The following is a 19,843-nucleotide window of genomic DNA, read 5'->3' on the forward strand; positions in this document are numbered from 1 at the left end:
TACAGGGCCGAGCCTAGGGTATCCGCCGCCCGCACAAAATATGCCGCCCTATTAGCGTCCCTAGTCGAAATTTTATTAGTGAGGCGGGATATGAGGTTAATTTCTAATCTAGTCGGATAGAAAAGTACCTACCTACGCCGGGAAAATATTCAAATGTGTCTAGATCTTATTGGAGATAGGAGTAATTGGATAATTCAATGCCGATTTTGAGGTGTATGTATAACGCACCTACTGTTTACATTTTAGATTGGGAAAATTAATAGAAGCATTTTTTGCATGATGGAGTTTTGTTATTTTGCATTTTGCCGCCCCGTGATAGTGCCGCCGCCCGAGTGCCGTGCACCCCTTGCACGGCTCGGCCCTGCCTATATATTCTCATTTTTTCGAAATATCTGTAGAATGAATATCTGAAAAGTTAAACTAAAAGTTCTTTGACACTAACTATGACATTTTATTTTTTTGAAATACGACGTGTAATGTTCGTTTTTTATATTTTATTAGGTGTACTGTATTCTATTTTTTTTATTAACGGGCCTGGCAAAGCCAAATAAATAATTTAACTAACATTGGCGTTTAAATAACTGATATTGGAATTTTTGTATTTCCAGCTAGACCTTATGTGAAAACAATTTCGCTTCAAGGTGAATCACGTAGTTCTGATGTGGCTACGCGTCTCAACAATCGCCGCCATATGTGTTTTCATAGACGTCACAGATGGTGCAGCTTTAGAAAATGATCTTGAAGCCGTTTTTAGGCAAAGGTTAAAATTTATATTTCTTCATTTTAATATTTTTAGACTAGCAAAACAAATTATACACTCAATTATCAAATTAACGAAAAAAGTAGTATGTCACCATCCATTTTTTTTACTTTATTGAGAAATCTGACGAATTATTGTGAACACACTGTTTACACCAACACTCACGATTACTCTCTGACGGGCGTTTAGATAACCAAGTTATCGCCTTCAGGTACTAAAGGTAAACTGTTTAGAGACTGAAGAGTTTACCTTCAGTCTCTGAAGACGATAACTTGGTTATCGAAACGCACGTCAGAGAGTAATCGTGAGTGTTGGTGTAAACAGTGTGTTCAGTTCGAATATCGCCAACGGTTCCAGAAATGCCAACTTAGTTAAATCTAACGAATTGTCAAAATCATATGATGCCCATTTAAAAATTGTTTTTGCCGGAAGTTTCTGTGTGGTTAGTGAATTTATTTGATGGATTACAGACCTTATTATTTTTAGTTTTAAATTGCTTCATAAAGAGTTGGTAATTGAAAAAGTACATAACTTTCTCCCAGAAATGTAGCTTTAATGTTTTTTTTTACTATGCAGAGTTATGCTTAGTGTACGTGGATGGTCCCAGAAGTACCTGGCTTGAGCTAGAGATGACGGTAGTTGCTTGAAAAATACCACAGTATTAGAAAGTACACAGTCTATACAGAAAACACCAGCTGAACTAGATTCTACTTTGGGTGAAATTGCTCCTTCGTTTTTAAGACTAAAATATTGGGTAGCAGAGTTTAAACGAGGCCGTACGACCTACATCGCAGTGATCGACCAAATGAGGTAAAAATGGAAAAAATTGTTCATCGTTACGTCCAGCCCAACCAGCTGAACTAGATTCTACTCTGGGTGAAATTGCTCCTTCGTTTTTAAGAGTAAAATATTGGGTAGCAGAGTTTAAACGAGGCCATACGACCTGCATTGCAGTGATCGACCAAATGAGGTAAAAATGGAAAAAATTGTTCATCGTTACGTCCAGCCCAACCAGCTGAACTAGATTCTACTCTGGGTGAAATTGCTCCTTCGTTTTTAAGAGTAAAATATTGGGTAGCAGAGTTTAAACGAGGCCGTACGACCTGCAAGGACCTGAATCGCTGTGATCGACTAAATGAGGTAAAAATGGAAAAAATTGTTCATCGTTACGTCCAGCCCAACCAGCTGAACTAGATTCTACTTTGGGTGAAATTGCTCCTTCGTTTTTAAGAGTAAAATATTGGGTAGCAGAGTTTAAACGAGGCCGTACCACCTGCAAGGACCTGAATCGCTGTGATCGACCAAATGAGGTAAAAATGGAAAAAATTGTTCATCGTTACGTCCAGCCCAACCAGCTGAACTAGATTCTACTTTGGGTGAAATTGCTCCTTCGTTTTTAAGACTAAAATATTGGGTAGCAGAGTTTAAACAAGGCCGTACGACCTACATCGCAGTGATCGACCAAATGAGGTAAAAATAGAAAAAATTGTTCATCGTTACGTCCAGCCCAACCAGCTGAACTAGATTCTACTCTGGGTGAAATTGCTCCTTCGTTTTTAAGAGTAAAATATTGGGTAGCAGAGTTTAAACGAGGCCGTACGACCTGCAAGGACCTGAATCGCTGTGATCGACTAAATGAGGTAAAAATGGAAAAAATTGTTCATCGTTACGTCCAGCCCAACCAGCTGAACTAGATTCTACTTTGGGTGAAATTGCTCCTTCGTTTTTAAGAGTAAAATATTGGGTAGCAGAGTTTAAACGAGGCCGTACCACCTGCAAGGACCTGAATCGCTGTGATCGACCAAATGAGGTAAAAATGGAAAAAATTGTTCATCGTTACGTCCAGCCCAACCAGCTGAACTAGATTCTACTTTGGGTGAAATTGCTCCTTCGTTTTTAAGACTAAAATATTGGGTAGCAGAGTTTAAACGAGGCCGTACGACCTACATCGCAGTGATCGACCAAATGAGGTAAAAATGGAAAAAATTGTTCATCGTTACGTCCAGCCCAACCAGCTGAACTAGATTCTACTCTGGGTGAAATTGCTCCTTCGTTTTTAAGAGTAAAATATTGGGTAGCAGAGTTTAAACGAGGCCATACGACCTGCATTGCAGTGATCGACCAAATGAGGTAAAAATGGAAAAAATTGTTCATCGTTACGTCCAGCCCAACCAGCTGAACTAGATTCTACTCTGGGTGAAATTGCTCCTTCGTTTTTAAGAGTAAAATATTGGGTAGCAGAGTTTAAACGAGGCCGTACGACCTGCAAGGACCTGAATCGCTGTGATCGACTAAATGAGGTAAAAATGGAAAAAATTGTTCATCGTTACGTCCAGCCCAACCAGCTGAACTAGATTCTACTTTGGGTGAAATTGCTCCTTCGTTTTTAAGAGTAAAATATTGGGTAGCAGAGTTTAAACGAGGCCGTACCACCTGCAAGGACCTGAATCGCTGTGATCGACCAAATGAGGTAAAAATGGAAAAAATTGTTCATCGTTACGTCCAGCCCAACCAGCTGAACTAGATTCTACTCTGGGTGAAATTGCTCCTTCGTTTTTAAGAGTAAAATATTGGGTAGCAGAGTTTAAACGAGGCCGTACGACCTACTTCGCAGTGATCGACCAAATGAGGTAAAAATGGAAAAAATTGTTCATCGTTACGTCCAGCCCAACCAGCTGAACTAGATTCTACTCTGGGTGAAATTGCTCCTTCGTTTTTAAGAGTAAAATATTGGGTAGCAGAGTTTAAACGAGGCCGTACGACCTGCAAGGACCTGAATCGCTGTGATCGACTAAATGAGGTAAAAATGGAAAAAATTGTTCATCGTTACGTCCAGCCCAACCAGCTGAACTAGATTCTACTTTGGGTGAAATTGCTCCTTCGTTTTTAAGAGTAAAATATTGGGTAGCAGAGTTTAAACGAGGCCGTACCACCTGCAAGGACCTGAATCGCTGTGATCGACCAAATGAGGTAAAAATGGAAAAAATTGTTCATCGTTACGTCCAGCCCAACCAGCTGAACTAGATTCTACTTTGGGTGAAATTGCTCCTTCGTTTTTAAGACTAAAATATTGGGTAGCAGAGTTTAAACAAGGCCGTACGACCTACATCGCAGTGATCGACCAAATGAGGTAAAAATGGAAAAAATTGTTCATCGTTACGTCCAGCCCAACCAGCTGAACTAGATTCTACTCTGGGTGAAATTGCTCCTTCGTTTTTAAGAGTAAAATATTGGGTAGCAGAGTTTAAACGAGGCCATACGACCTGCATTGCAGTGATCGACCAAATGAGGTAAAATGGAAAAAATTGTTCATCGTTACGTCCAGCCCAACCAGCTGAACTAGATTCTACTTTGGGTGAAATTGCTCCTTCGTTTTTAAGACTAAAATATTGGGTAGCAGAGTTTAAACAAGGCCGTACGACCTACATCGCAGTGATCGACCAAATGAGGTAAAAATGGAAAAAATTGTTCATCGATACGTCCAGCCCAACCAGCTGAACTAGATTCTACTCTGGGTGAAATTGCTCCTTCGTTTTTAAGAGTAAAATATTGGGTAGCAGAGTTTAAACGAGGCCATACGACCTGCATTGCAGTGATCGACCAAATGAGGTAAAAATGGAAAAAATTGTTCATCGTTACGTCCAGCCCAACCAGCTGAACTAGATTCTACTCTGGGTGAAATTGCTCCTTCGTTTTTAAGAGTAAAATATTGGGTAGCAGAGTTTAAACGAGGCCGTACAACCTGCAAGGACCTGAATCGCTGTGATCGACCAAATGAGGTAAAAATGGAAAAAATTGTTCATCGTTACGTCCAGCCCAACCAGCTGAACTAGATTCTACTTTGGGTGAAATTGCTCCTTCGTTTTTAAGACTAAAATATTGGGTAGCAGAGTTTAAACAAGGCCGTACGACCTACATCGCAGTGATCGACCAAATGAGGTAAAAATGGAAAAAATTGTTCATCGTTACGTCCAGCCCAACCAGCTGAACTAGATTCTACTCTGGGTGAAATTGCTCCTTCGTTTTTAAGAGTAAAATATTGGGTAGCAGAGTTTAAACGAGGCCGTACGACCTGCATCACAGTGATCGACCAAATGAGGTAAAAATGGAAAAAATTGTTCATCGTTACGTCCAGCCCAACCAGCTGAACTAGATTCTACTCTGGGTGAAATTGCTCCTTCGTTTTTAAGAGTAAAATATTGGGTAGCAGAGTTTAAACAAGGCCGTACGACCTACATCGCAGTGATCGACCAAATGAGGTAAAAATGGAAAAAATTGTTCATCGTTACGTCCAGCCCAACCAGCTGAACTAGATTCTACTCTGGGTGAAATTGCTCCTTCGTTTTTAAGAGTAAAATATTGGGTAGCAGAGTTTAAACAAGGCCGTACGACCTACATCGCAGTGATCGACCAAATGAGGTAAAAATGGAAAAAATTGTTCATCGTTACGTCCAGCCCAACCAGCTGAACTAGATTCTACTCTGGGTGAAATTGCTCCTTCGTTTTTAAGAGTAAAATATTGGGTAGCAGAGTTTAAACGAGGCCGTACGACCTACTTCGCAGTGATCGACCAAATGAGGTAAAAATGGAAAAAATTGTTCATCGTTACGTCCAGCCCAACCAGCTGAACTAGATTCTACTCTGGGTGAAATTGCTCCTTCGTTTTTAAGAGTAAAATATTGGGTAGCAGAGTTTAAACGAGGCCGTACGACCTGCATCGCAGTGATCGACCAAATGAGGTAAAAATGGAAAAAATTGTTCATCGTTACGTCCAGCCCAACCAGCTGAACTAGGTTCTACTCTGGGTGAGACTGCTCCTTCGTTATCAACAGTAAAATATTGGGTAGCAGAGTTTAAACGAGGCCGTACGACCTGCAAGGACCTGCATCGCAGTGGTCGACCAATTGAGGTGAAGACTCCAGAAATGTTGAAGAAAATTCACCAAGCGGTCTGTATGATCTTTGACTGAAAGTGCCGCGTTCGCTCACAATGGAACAAAACATTTTTCGGCCTTAAAATTTACCGACACTAACCGTCCCTTTATAAAATTACATACCTGCTAATGTAAACAGGGATAATTAAGCTATTGAAAAGTGGTACGAGTTAGGGCTGAATAAATAAAAATCTTATCGGCCAGTGATAATAAAAATGTAGATATCAAAAAAATAGTTTTAATTTCAACACATCTTTTCAGAACTCATTCTGACTGGACAAATGCTTGGCATCAAGAGAAATTTTCTAGATGTAGAGACACTCTTGTAAAGCATCTGTATTGGGCTTGTGAAAAAGATATCTACAGGATAACAAGAAGGAGAGATCCTAGTTTCAACTTTATAGAACGTAATAATGAATATGAAAGTAAGTGGACCAATCATTAGTACTTGACTGTTTTTAAGTGAATTTCGTTCAAACAAACTGCTGAATATTTTCTTTTCAAGTCTATACTCTTAGTTGAAAAACGCTCTAACCCAGTGTTTATTAGTTTTGCACTAAATTCAATATTTTATTGAAACTCTTTCAAGTACTTCAATCTCGTACACTAAATAACAGACTTTTTGGAAACTGTGATCGGGTTAACCCGATCATGATTTGATTGTTCGCAAACTAACCTCGATCACGTTCATTGTTGATCGGAAATTGATCGAGTTGGTTGTTTCATTTGTCTATGGTTTTTTGAACTTTGAAAATTATTTATTCCCCCTAAAATAGCTGTCTAGTATTAATTCTCATGAGCAGCGTCTTTGATAGGTTTTGCGGCTTTTATACTTTCGACATTTCAGCAAAAAAATCAGTTTCAAACTTTGGTGCAAAATAAAAAAAAGTAATAAAAATCAAAATTTCTTGTATGTAATGTTTTAAATTTGAAATTTTCGCCGAAAATTGAACGTGACGTTCGTAAACTGTGATGTAAATCTCGTTCTGGGTTGAGATCCTTAATCAGTGATCTATCTGAACTCGGGTTACAGTTACAGTTACAGACAATGTGTCATAGTCGCAATTTTTCTTTCAGTGAAATTCCCATGGCAGACGAGGACCGAAGCCTACAAAATCCTACGTTTCCGAAGAAATGTACGCCGAAGATCTGGTTCGTCTATAACGCACGAATGTTGTAAATCAACTGGTTGCACTTGGGAAGAATATGCTGAATACTGTCCCACCAATAAACGATACACAACATACGTAAGAAAGTAATAAAGAGTTTCATCGAAAAATTATTGAAACGCTTGTGTTTTATTTACCACTTATACTGAATATTAAACAGTTAAATCGTTATTTTAAGACCCCAAGTGGAAACTCCTCCCCATGAAGAAATATTCGGCCACAATTAGTATATATACAACTAAAGGTTATATATCACTTAATCACAATCACTAATTGATGGATCGCGCTGTGACATTACACATTCAGTCGTGATTTCTTTAGTCCATGTGTTATAATCGCTGCGAACACGTGTTGTCATGGATCAACATAGTACATCACTGAATAAGTCGTATGACTCACACACAGATGGCGCTGCCATTGTCAAATCCATATGACGTTTATGAATTACCCCAACTTTCAAAATATTACGTGTAAAATTTCTTGTCATTTCAATTAGTCAGGAAAAAGTGACAGCCATTTAAGTGAAACTACTTTTGTTATTTTCAAAAACAATTGTTTCATTCTTTAATGGACTAAAAAAAGATACACCGAATGGCTGTAGTCGATAGGAGGAGGAATTGAAATCATATCAATATGATTTTCTCCACAAAAATTATATGAGTCCAAGTTCTATGATTATCAAGCACTAGCCGCACTGGTTCGTCTTCACTGGGCTTAACAAATGTGCTGAAATGATTCAACCATTCAAGAAAAAGATCCTCATTAGACCATCCATTTGTGAGCATCGATATATGGCCCCAGCACACACTCGTCTCTCAAAGAGAACCTGTTTTTAGTCTTTGGGCCCTAAAATGGAACCAAGTTTCTGGGCCGATGATTTTCCAGTCTCGTCCATATTGAAAATTCTGCAGGCACAGAAATTATGTTGTTTCATAACAGTGACTAGATTTTTGAAGAAGAAATCGACGTCATTTTTATTAAATTCAGTTACCCTGCTGAAACTTGTTGCTGATGGCTTCAGCAACGATATTTCAGGGTTCCTTCGCCGAAACCCCGCTACCCAGTCTTTAGTCTCTCGATTAAAGTTGTGCTTTATTTTTAAATCTTCAGCTACATCGTATGTAATAGTAATTCCTTAAAATGTTTTCGCTAGTTCAAGAATGTGTTTTGTAAATACTGTTTCCTCTTCCTCGCTGAATACCGATGGTCTGCCCATCCAAGGATTTGATGTGTTTTGACTTTTTAGTCTGTCACGAAGTGCTGTTCGTGGTATTTTATACAATATGGAGACGCTTTTGACTGATTTCCCTTCGGGTATTTGTTGTAAAGCTACCTCGAGTGCTTCCTGGGTCCAGCTCCTATTCTCCGTGATTCTTTTTCTCACCCCTCAAGTGTCTACAGGTAATAAATCAGTTTATTTTCATTTATTTTATTTTTCGACAAATCATTTCTCCTATCAAGTCGTTAAAATCTTCTGCAGTTATAAGATGGTGTTTTGGTGGTTCCGGTTTAGGTAAAAATAAGAATTAGGACTATGAGATGAGTTACTTTTTCGGTGGCTCAAGTACTGGTCGTGTCAGGTGATGTGTAATTGGAGCAGAAGAAGATTCAAGATCTTTTATATGGATTTACAATACAAAAGTAGAACTCTTGGATGTGGTCTTTCAGTTTTGCAAATTTCACATACCTTTTCTCACCTCGATACTAACCTAAAATGAAGAAATAAAAATTAATTTGTTTATAAGATTCGATTTAACGATAAATTACAAATTGCTCACCTTCCAAACACCTTTTACAATAGCTACAAGCAACATGTGGAGCATTTAGCTTGTCTTGATTCCAAACAGGACAGTGAAAATATGCTTCGTAGGCTTCACAGGGAACGTGAGATGTCTTTAGTTCATATTTTATATATAGAACTTTTATAAATTGACCACATATAAAACGAAATGTATTAGCATCATATTTACAACTTCGTGATGATATTTTAACATTTTCTAGATTGTTTATCACTCGAGTGCCATCTGAAGACACCCTACTCTGATCTCTTGGTATTTTTAAATGTATTATAAATAATTGAAATTTATAAAAAAATTTGAAAATTAATATTTTTTCTATAACTATCGCAAAAATTTTTTGTTGAGTCGTGCTTTCATTTTTTATATGTTTTAAGTTAAATAATCGTCCCACATTAAGAACTAGTCTTTAAATTCCTGAGTTAAAATATCAGTTTCAGTCTCAAAAAATTAAAATAACAAATGCAACATGAAAATTTAATTATTCTTGTTTCTTAAATCTATTCACAGCACTTTGTTCTTCATCACATTTTAAAAAGTGAATGTAGTAATAAATCCAACAATACATAACTCCTATAGCACAATAAACAGATGTAATCATCAAAGGTAGAAACGGATATTTGCTATTCAAACCTAAGAAAAAGTGTATTACATTTTCGTATAGAAATACAAGAACTAATCCTAATAGATAACAAATTTCCCATAGGTTAAGAAAAGCCAATTTGCATTTTATCGAAGGTATTGTGACGTACAATTTCGGTATACTATGGAAGGAGTACAAGGTGAAAAGAAGGAGTAGAAGTACTTTGATAAGCAACAGGGAAGGAGGAAATAGCAGGGGAAATAGAGAATAGTGACCTACTGTTGATAATATTAGAAATATCTTGGCATCTGTAGGATTCAAGATGGAAAGAATGCTGAAAAAAAAATTATAAAATTAGTTACAAAACAATTAAGAGAAATGTCTAATCAATTTTGTCTTAATAGACATCAAATTAAACACTGTATACGAAAAAAGTTGATTTTTCTTCGTCTCGAAGTTTCAAGTTGCCTCTTCGCATTTTTGAATATTTTCACAATTGCAAAATGTTGTTTTGGTTTGTTTATAATATTGTATCGAACTCGCTTACCAACATAGACCATGATGTCGGGCCTGTTCATTTAAATGATGTATTTTTATAAGCTGTTTATATTATGATTTGACTGTTATTGAGACAATTTCTTTTTATTTGTTGGCTGAAAACTAGATATTTTCTAGACTAGATATATATATATGGTGAAACACTTAAAACTATTTTGAAAAAATTGAAAAGACAGCCCTGTTATAACGTGGTTGATATTCCAAGTATAAATATAAATAAAAATCAAAAGTAAATACATGCATTTTGTATATTGTTCACTTATGTACTTAAAACTTCAATCAAATAAAAATTGATAATACTGTTCCCGATAACTTTAGAAAAGTTTTTTGTCAACTATAGTGGTGGTCAATGTTTGTTCTATTTAAAAATATAATATGAGTGTTTGAAAACAATTTGCAGTTCCAAAGGGCTACCTGTGTAGTCCCTACAACTTTTTTTGATAAGTGATTCAATTACTTTTAATAAATAAAAACAATTTTGGAATAAAGACAAACCAAAATATGGTTTCAAGTGTACTAAATGAAAAAATAGATGACAAAAAAAAACAACTAACAGAAGAAGATATATAGGAATGGCAAAAATAGAAGAAGCAATACAAAAACTAAAAAATGGTGAATGGTAAAAGCTATTTTGAATAAGTCCTGGTATAACATGGTTAATCTTCCTAGCATAAATATGAATAAAAATCAAATGTGAAAGCTTGTATTTTCCTCCAATCACCAGGACAAGATTATAAAAAATAAAGGAGAGGAAGGAGAAAATTGATGTTACATATTTTTAAAAGAATAAAAAATAAGAGGAAACATCTCAAAATGGAAACATTCATAAATTGTATCTATATAAAAGACTATAGGAAATAAAATTATCAAAGTATATTTAGAAACGGAACTAGTGCACAATATCAATATTTCCTATAAAACAAATAAGAAAAGAAAAGATTTTTTGCCTAAATAGACTTAAAAAATGTCCCAAGATATGTCAAAAACAAAACAATATACGAAGACATTGTAATATTTATCAACTGGGAATCAGAAACATTTGAAACAACAGAAATGCTACAACAAGAAGTGACTGACTTCATTTATTATTTCCATAGATGTAATTATTGAAAAAAACGTACTATGGGAAAAAGAAAATTGCAAATAATACCAGTCAGCTTGACCTGAATAGAAGGATCATTTACTTATGATGCAAAGAAGAAATCTTTAACCTAATTTTCGATAATTTCTCGTAACTCACCTTAATGGTATTATCACCATCAATATAGCCTTTTCGTGTACATGCCATCCAAATACAAAAGATGTCATTGCACATATCACCATACATCTTAAAAAATGTGTCGGATGTTTATCTAGTAAAAACAATTTAATCATTGGAGGTAACATAAATAAAGCGGTGAGTATCATTGTGATGGTGGGCGTAATGTTGGGCAATAATGAATGTGAAAATTCTTGCACAAGTCCTCCTGTCATCGAAGCTGTATCGGTTGTTAGTATCTCATTGGTAAATCTAGAAACTGCAAAAATAATGTATACAAAAGGTGAGTATATGTTGAAATATATTCGTTTATGTCATAGTTATAAAAATGATTAAAAAACGGAATAGAATAGGATATGCAGTTTATTTATCTATCAAGAATTACTTGAAACAGTTTCAAATTTTTGGTCAAACTTTCTATTAAATTAACCATTGCTAGAAAATTCTATTGTGCTACAGCTATGTGTTGATTGGAGACAGTTTCTTTCAAGTACAAATGGCATAAAGATCCCATGTGACATAATTGGATAAAAGAAGTCTTCAGAACGGTGGAATGGCCAATTTTTACAACTTCAAGCGCCAAGGCAAAGATCTGTTATTTACTTTGCCTCTTCAACATCTTCAATATATAATAAGCATGCTCAGATCTCCTGGACTGGACCTCATTCAACCCCAGCACATTTAACACCACAACTATAGTTTGCAACAGATTATTTGGTCTGGGAGATCCAAAGTATCTTCAAAAATTGTCATGCGAATTTAATGCTATACCCATTCAATTTAAATTTTGCTTCCAACTCCTTATTGTATATATATTTTTTTAAATCTCTTTCTATTTTCTAAAATAGTGGTATGAATTAAAACATACTTATTTGATCAAATGAAATGAATTATTGGAAATACATTACGATAAGAATTATTAAAACTACTCAAACCCCTCTCTCAGTATCCATTACATTAAATCCTATCGATAAAAATTATTTTGAAAAAATTGGGATATATACTTTTATGAAAACTATCATTACTCACCTAAGAAAAATCCAATTTTATCCACAGTGTTGTAAATTGCCCAGAAATTAGGTGCCCAATAAGCATGGCAAAGACCTCTTTTAAAAGGAAATAATCTAGACAAAATCTAAAAAATTATTTTTTTTTGTAAATACCTCGAAATATTTGACATCAAAAAATTGTAAAAACTAGATATTACCTGTGGAAGTTGGTCATAAAATGGAAAATATGTGATAAGAAATACGCCCATTACCACAGATCCTAACAACGTAAAATGTTTCATTGTAGTTTTTGTTAATATATTATGAAGGATAAGGGGTCCTTTCAAACAATAGTTCCTTAGTAAATAAATAAAATAAGCAGGAGCGACATATAAATAAATATGCTTCATATTTAACAATAAACTAAACCAAAAAGCTGATTGAAGATATTTTTCCTAAAAAAAACAAAGATTTCAATTGAAGATAAATTAATATTTTTAATTTATATTACCTGAAACATATAAGCAACAGATATAAGTAATATACCATACATGATTCCGTTGTATTGAAAATGTATGTGATCTACCATTAAAAGACCACAATTTGTAATAAGAAGTATCGGTAGTACTACTTCTTTACCCCAACCTTTTTTTAAAGAAGAACAGCACCTAAAATAATTATATTAATCTTAAAAGTATTACAAGGAAGTGAAATTGAAACTTCACAAATATGAAATTGGAGTAGCATTTAATTTCAACCACTATTGTATGAAAGAAAGATGTGTTAAAAAGAGAGTTTGGAAAATAATCCAAGAAACACTGAAAAAGTCTATTTCAATAGCACATATTCTCTCCTCTGTCATCAATTAAAACTCAACAGCTTCTAGGCAAACTTGGAATCTCATTTCTGGTATTGGTCCATATTTGAATGATTCTAAGAGATGGTCATGTAAATTCTAGAATTAATTTTATGTAGCTTATAGATGACTTTACGCCCACAGTCTTACCTGTTTTTTATTTGATTTCTTTTTATCCATTGGAACCTTCTTAATGCTCCAGAAATCAAATATTGTGCCACTTACACATTTTCACCAATCAAAGTTATAGATTTTAAAGTCTTAATTCTTAGAGTTAAAGTGCGCACTTGGATAAAATGATATTAGAATATAGCATTTCAGCAGATTTATACATAAATAATACATATTCATATTTCACTAACAAACCCAAAAGTCTTTCATTAAAAATAAAAAACAAATTCGGTGTTAATTTTATTGGGGCATGTGTTGCAGATCAATGAAGTTTGTACTACATAAAGCCAGTATTTGAATATGGATATGCAAAGAATTATACTGAATTAAAGAATTACAGAAATTCTTTTTGGTATAAATACTTGTATAAATACTTGCCTGTTGAGTAGCAAGTAATCAGTATATAGTTGAATGTTATAGTAAACAGTTAATAGTAAATGGTGAATTTAAATAAATTATATAAATAATGAACAGTTAATTATTATGAATAATGAGTCGTTATTTTAAATAGTGTCTAGAGTAAGTATGTAAATAAATAAAGTAAGAGAATGTTTGTATCAATTCACCCATCCCTTAGGATTACTTAAAATAAATAAGAAAAATATTACAATACACATAATTAAAAAATTAATAAGTACAGATGCTAAAAATCTATATAGATACCACTTACTTGATTAATCTCTTTCCTGGTAATAATAAAACTGTATTTTATTCTAATTAAAAGTCTAAAAATGTAGTTTGTCCCGTATATTTTGTAGAACTCATTACTACTTGTAAGATGTAGATAAACAACTACAATTTTCTAACTAAATAAAAATTAATATTAATAATATTTACTTACATGTGAACACCTAAAGTATAAACCAAATCTGTGAAAATGACCGATAATCTTTGGAATAAGACAGTTTTCTCGGAAGAATAATTTATATGATTAACATTCAACATTTTAGGATCGAATAGGTATGCAACATATGATAACACGTATTCAAACCAAGCAAAAAGTGGTGGATAGTCTAATGTCCATTGCGAAGTATCTTCAAAATACCATTTTTTAACTGGTAAACTAAAAGTTATGGCCAGCCAGTTCCTGTGAACCTCAAAATCTGTAGACCTACTAAATAATGAGGATATTGAATTTAAATAGGATAAGGAATAATAATAACTTACTAAGCTGGAATTAATAGTAGTTTTAAGCAAGATGTTAATAGCGTTGTCGTAAAAATCATAATTCCATACGATTTTCATTCGGTTTAAATTTTTTTTATTTATTCAAAATTGGGATTTGGAGGTTAAGAAGAATATATTTCAACCATAGAACTATGAATGCATTCCACTAAGCGTATTCAAAGCTCAATCAACACAGATTTCAACTATGAGAATTTATCTTACTATTTAATGCGGTATAGGATATTATAAGTACTTTTAAAGCATTCTGATGACGCATCACCAAATATCTCAATGCTTAAAACGCCTCGCAAGCCATCTACTTGGGTTTAAGATAATAACGCTTTCGACTAAATGGAACGGGAAGATCGTGGTCATGAACGGGATTGTCGTGAGTGCTTAGTGAAATGCACCCTAAGTAAAAAAGCGCACCTGTTAAAGTTATTTTCATAACTATTAATAATATAACTTTCCGTTATATCATAAAAAATAATTGTTGATCTAAAACTTGGATAACTTGTTCACTGGAGTAGAGTCCAAGAACCCAAAAAGAGCAGATGTCATCTATTCGACACATAACCTCATTTAATTCCTATAAACTAAAATAATTTTAATTTATACAATATTTAAATAAATAATGGCACTTTTAGTAGGGTGGCGATATGTAGCTTTAATTAGTGGTCTTGTAGGAACTATAGGTCTAGCAATATATCCAATTATAATTGATCCCATGACCAATCCTGATAAATATAGTTGAGTTAGCTAAGTATATGAATAAAATAATATTTAATCTGCGACACTCTTCATTTCAGAAAAAATCCAAGAGAATGCAAGGCAGGGAATACGACAAGAAGACATTCAACCGGGCAGTAAGTAATTTTAAGTTATTCAAACTCAATTTGAATATAAATGTTTCATATTTCATAGTTTCAAAAATTATAAATGGATTAAAATAATCTTCTCACCTATTCATTATTGTAGTTCAACTTATTTCTTCACATATTGAAAAAGCGATTAAATCATATTTTTGGTTACAGATATGAAAGTGTGGAGTGATCCATTTGACAGAAAAAAATCTAGTCAATAATAAATAGTGCTTTTCGATTGTATATAGTCTAGTTGTATTATTAAAAATAATATATATTTATTTTTAAGCAATTCTGGTTTTATATACTATATTTGGACATTTACAAAACAGTGATTACAATGGGTGTTCACTATAATGAATCTTGTCCATCATGGGTGAATCTGTATTTTTTGAATATTATGTAATGAGAACCAACTGAAAGAAAAAATATATAAGTATATTCAAGTTTCAAGGTATGAGCACAAAGTATTTTTCATCCTGCGCCCAGTTAGAATCCTTTCAACTTGGTCAAACGTAAGAGTTATTATTGGACTAGAATCTTGACTTTATCATAGAAAACCTTCTTCATGACACTCTATACTTTTAATTTCTTTTTAAAAGGACGAGTACACTGCAGTTTTCTTAACGTTTCTCATTCTAACCCACTTGAAAAAATTAGGATAAGCAATATCATACTTTCTTTTGTTGAGAATTTGTAACAATTGGGTTTTTACGAGGTGGGTTGTTAGCCCTACGTTCAACCCCCCTTCCATGAAATAGATCCTATACATGGTACATCAATAGAGTTATTTTACTTTTATCTATAGGTAAAACTAGCTCTACAGGATTGAATTTTAAGTCAACTTAGCTTATTATGGTACACCCTGTATATATATTTATCTATGTAGTTAACTATAAAATCAATGTTTTTACTACTGAATTAGTTATTAGAGAGTAGTATTTTTGTTTATATTTTTAATAATAAAAGAAACTTGCCATAGGCTTCATATTTAGTTGAAAAAATAGTAGTCAAATTAGTTTATATTTTATTTAAAATTTAATACATTTATTATAAAAATAATTTGTATTACACAGCATCATCCACTGATAATTATCCTGCAAACTAATATCACTGATATTATTCTTAACCACAATATTTTACACTATTTACAAAAAAATCGTTACATAAAATCTTCTTCGTCATCGTCGCCTACATCTAGAAAAATATCAAAAGCTTCCCGGCTACAATTGCCTTCATCGGTGAATTTATATTTGTGAAAAGTTCCATCTAGACAAATTGCTGAAACAAAAAAAATGGAAATATTTACATATAATATAAAAATGCCACTTAATTGAGTAAATTCTAAAAAAATTTGCTTCTTCAATTTTATATTTTCATATACTCTGTAGTGGTAGAACTAAAATTCTGAAAATAACTCCCACGTGTTTCTTGGGGCTGTAATATAATCTGTTGTGAGATATGGCTGACTACCGTTCTTAGTTGCCCACCCGGTACATTGTATTTGATTAAACTAAAATATCAAAACTTACCGTATATTGTATTACCAGGACCAAATGCACAGATACATGCAGATTCTGGTGGAACTGTAAAATTAGTCAAAGCCCATTGTGATTCTCCATATTTTCCTAATATACCACTAGCTAAACTGTAAAAATGACACAATTTCAACATCGCTGGCACTAGTTTTAGGAAACTTTAAATAACAGAATGGTACCAAATTCTGCCAAATCAAAAAAGCATACAAAAAAAATGGATGATTCACGAAAAAAACACAAAATCATTATGAAAACTGAGATAATTGTCACTTTTTACATTTATTTTATTTATCGTCCCGTTGAAGATTAATCCAACAAATGACCAGTTGCTCAAGTGGTACATCCTGATCTAAAAATCTGCTACTAGAGAACGTAACTAAACAATAAGCAACAGATTTATAAAATTCAAACTAATATTTGACAAGAAAATAGCAACCAATATGAACACACATATTTAAAATGATGTAACTTACCTCATCCTTCTATTCAAAGTAGTTTTCTTGACAGCAAATATATGCACTGTACCTTTATCACTCGAACAACATAGATACTCAGAGTCTCTGCTAAAGTTTATACTGAAACAAATAATATTTTTTTAGAATTTAGAAACAAATTACTTTATAGTCACTTACACTGTAAGGTTAACAGTGGTTTAAATTTTAACTCTGGCTTAATTCTGTTTTTTAAATTGCACTGTGTGTTAAATACAGTTTAAAAGTCATTAAACTATCATTAAATTAAACCCCCGGTATCAATGTGGGGTATTCCAGATTATTGTGGAACTTTCCAGATTCTGTTTGATCATTCCAGATAATTCCTGATCATTGTAGAAGATTCCAGAGCTTTAAAGATCATTGTGGGAGATTCCAAACTATTTTATGCTTAGATCTATCTTCTATTGGTGTGGATATACAAAGAATGATCTGTCATGGTTTTGAAAGTCAATTGCTTATTTACAATAAAGTGTGCAAACAATGCGGACAGAGTATACGAAGTATTTACCTTCAGAAGACCACTGTTTCCTTCTGAACTGCAATTTTAAGTTTAAAGACTACAATTTTTATTCAAATTAGTAGATAATATCACAATTAATAAAGCTCAAGGCCAACCACTGTTGAGATATCGTACTAAAACACTATTGGTTGGTCTTTATTTGGATTTATACACAAAACTCCTCTTGAAAGTACTAGGAGATATATCACGAATAATTACAGTTCATTTTTGAAACTTCCAAGTCATTAAGGAGATTTCCAGATTATTGTAAAGATTTCAGAACATTGTAGGCAAGATTAGGTTAGGTTAGGCAAACGTAAGGTTTCATTTAAAGTTTTAATTCATTTACAGAGCTGTATATATGCATTCTAACAAATTTCCAGATTTTATCCAGTAGCAAAAAGTATTTTTTAATCAAAATAAATAAAATTTCAAGTAGAAAAATTGAGCAGCAACGCTAGTAATAGAAACTGAAGTTTATTCATATTATATATTCATTGATTTTGTTTAAAAATGTATTTAAACATGAAATTATTCCAGTATTTCACTGTAAAAACAAAAAGAAATACCCTTATTTGTTTATGTACTATGAACTTTAAAAATAAATGTATATCATTCTGGACCACCTTGTATATAAACTTTTCCAATATTTATATGAGTACATATAATAAATTGACCTCACCATTGAATTGTAGCAGGGTCAGATCCACGTCTAAGTTCAACCAATAAATGTTTAGATATAGTATCCCATACTCTTATGAGGGTGCCTTGTTGAGAAGCCGTTGCTAATAGAGTACCTTGTTGATTTAGAGCTAAACAGCCAATTTCGCTTTTATGAGCTTGAATCCATACTGGAGCACTAGATACCCCAATTTCATTACAAGACAAATCCTGAAAGTACATAAAATATTATGAAAACAGGTGTAACAGGATTCTATTTTTACTCACAACTAACTGGACACTTCCTATTTTGTGTCCTGGAAATACTAGTATCTGTTGTTCACCCGATATTAATGGAGTAATTTCACACAAACCTCTCAAGTTTTCTCTTGTTTCTAATGTGAATAATCGTTCTGTTGGAGTAGGAAATGAGAACACGTGTATTTGTGTTAAACAAGCAACTACAATTCTAAAAAAATTACCAATCAAGTAAATTTGGTTTTATTTACAGAAAATATAATTTAATGATTATATTTTCAAATAAAAACGTGGATTTTATTAAGATATTTAAAAAAAGATTATTTTTTGCAAATAATGAATATATTTTATGGGATCTAAAAATCTACATCAAAAATTAAAATGGTTTAAAATTACATTATTCATAAGTTTATAATTGTGATGGACTTACCTGTTATTTGTCATCCGTACAGCTTTTATTGCTGAAGGGAAGTAAATATCCAGCACAAATTTTTTCTTAACGTCATCATATATTCTAAGATCATTGTCAAAAAATTTTGGACGCAATCCTCCAGCGACCATAGCTAGAATATTTGTACGAAACAACATTTCACACTGAGAAATACTTCCCACCGTCTCAATATCTAAAAAAATAGAATAGTAGAATATGAAGCTTTTTGAAAAAGAAATAATTACCGAAATGTGCTTTTTCTACTAAAGGTTCTACATTATAAATTCTAACTCCACTTTCCATAGAACACGTGAAGCATTCTAAAAATATTCAAAAAATACATAAAAATTTAATGAATTTGATAAATTAACTTGTTACCATGATCTTGATTGAATTTTACACTCAATATCTTTCTGTCATCACTCATGTTTGAAATAAATAACTAAAACGCACTAAACAATAAATATACGTAAATATCGATGGGAATTGTATGAAATGTAACCACTAGTAAATGTCAAAAAATTGTTTTGATTTTAACATTTTAGGACAAAGAAAATATTATGGTAAGAAGCAATTAGAGTGAGAGAATCAACGAGAAGATAGCTATGGACAATTCAAATGTCCGCCATAGGCGGGTAGTCAGATTTTTTTTAAATATTAATTTGTAACCAAAAATATTTGGAAAATGTGAGAAAAACCTTCATTTTCCAAAGCAAACATATTTCCTTGTTTGTTTAAATGGAAAAATTGAAAACTTTCACTTTCAAATTGTCGTTGGCGGGTCGATAACTCACACGCCCACGAACGACAATTTTGAAAGTGTGCATGCGATCAGTCCCTAAACTGATTCGTAATTTGACC

General features: G+C 33.1%; 4 protein-coding genes across 5 annotated transcripts; 2 read left to right on the top strand and 2 right to left on the bottom strand.

Annotated features, from left to right (window-relative positions):
• The first annotated feature begins 659 nt into the window (after positions 1-659).
• Positions 660-6,957, top strand: LOC130449296 (probable insulin-like peptide 7). The gene is made up of 3 exons (XM_056787025.1): positions 660-760; positions 5,955-6,118; positions 6,771-6,957. Exons 1-3 carry the CDS (start codon positions 660-662, stop codon positions 6,950-6,952), a joined length of 447 nt encoding a protein of 148 aa, XP_056643003.1. The 3' UTR covers positions 6,953-6,957.
• Positions 6,958-9,111: 2,154 nt separating this feature from the next.
• LOC130449297 (probable dolichyl pyrophosphate Glc1Man9GlcNAc2 alpha-1,3-glucosyltransferase) lies at positions 9,112-14,562 on the bottom strand. 2 transcript variants are annotated; one of them, XM_056787026.1, is made up of 7 exons: positions 14,241-14,562; positions 13,915-14,187; positions 12,558-12,714; positions 12,265-12,501; positions 12,087-12,192; positions 11,040-11,316; positions 9,112-9,575 (listed from the first exon to the last, which is right to left on the bottom strand). In XM_056787026.1, the coding sequence occupies exons 1-7, from the start codon at positions 14,297-14,299 to the stop codon at positions 9,140-9,142; spliced, it is 1,545 nt and encodes a 514-aa protein (XP_056643004.1). In that variant the 5' UTR covers positions 14,300-14,562; the 3' UTR covers positions 9,112-9,139. The 2 variants fall into 2 exon arrangements, with proteins under 2 accessions (XP_056643004.1, XP_056643005.1); XM_056787027.1 differs by having other exon boundaries at positions 9,128-9,575; positions 13,915-14,184; positions 14,241-14,525.
• Positions 14,563-14,762: 200 nt separating this feature from the next.
• LOC130449298 (small integral membrane protein 20) lies at positions 14,763-15,549 on the top strand. Its single transcript, XM_056787028.1, has 3 exons — positions 14,763-14,989; positions 15,050-15,106; positions 15,275-15,549. The coding sequence occupies exons 1-3, from the start codon at positions 14,875-14,877 to the stop codon at positions 15,322-15,324; spliced, it is 222 nt and encodes a 73-aa protein (XP_056643006.1). The 5' UTR covers positions 14,763-14,874; the 3' UTR covers positions 15,325-15,549.
• Positions 15,550-16,112: 563 nt separating this feature from the next.
• On the bottom strand, positions 16,113-19,589 carry LOC130449301 (WD repeat domain phosphoinositide-interacting protein 4-like). Its single transcript, XM_056787031.1, has 8 exons — positions 19,361-19,589; positions 19,228-19,302; positions 18,983-19,175; positions 18,583-18,763; positions 18,317-18,525; positions 17,115-17,216; positions 16,636-16,751; positions 16,113-16,384 (listed from the first exon to the last, which is right to left on the bottom strand). The coding sequence occupies exons 1-8, from the start codon at positions 19,407-19,409 to the stop codon at positions 16,266-16,268; spliced, it is 1,044 nt and encodes a 347-aa protein (XP_056643009.1). The 5' UTR covers positions 19,410-19,589; the 3' UTR covers positions 16,113-16,265.
• Positions 19,590-19,843: the final 254 nt, after the last annotated feature.

The sequence above is a fragment of the Diorhabda sublineata genome, chromosome 10 (genome assembly GCF_026230105.1).
Source record: "Diorhabda sublineata isolate icDioSubl1.1 chromosome 10, icDioSubl1.1, whole genome shotgun sequence".
Lineage (NCBI taxonomy): Eukaryota > Metazoa > Arthropoda > Insecta > Coleoptera > Chrysomelidae > Diorhabda > Diorhabda sublineata.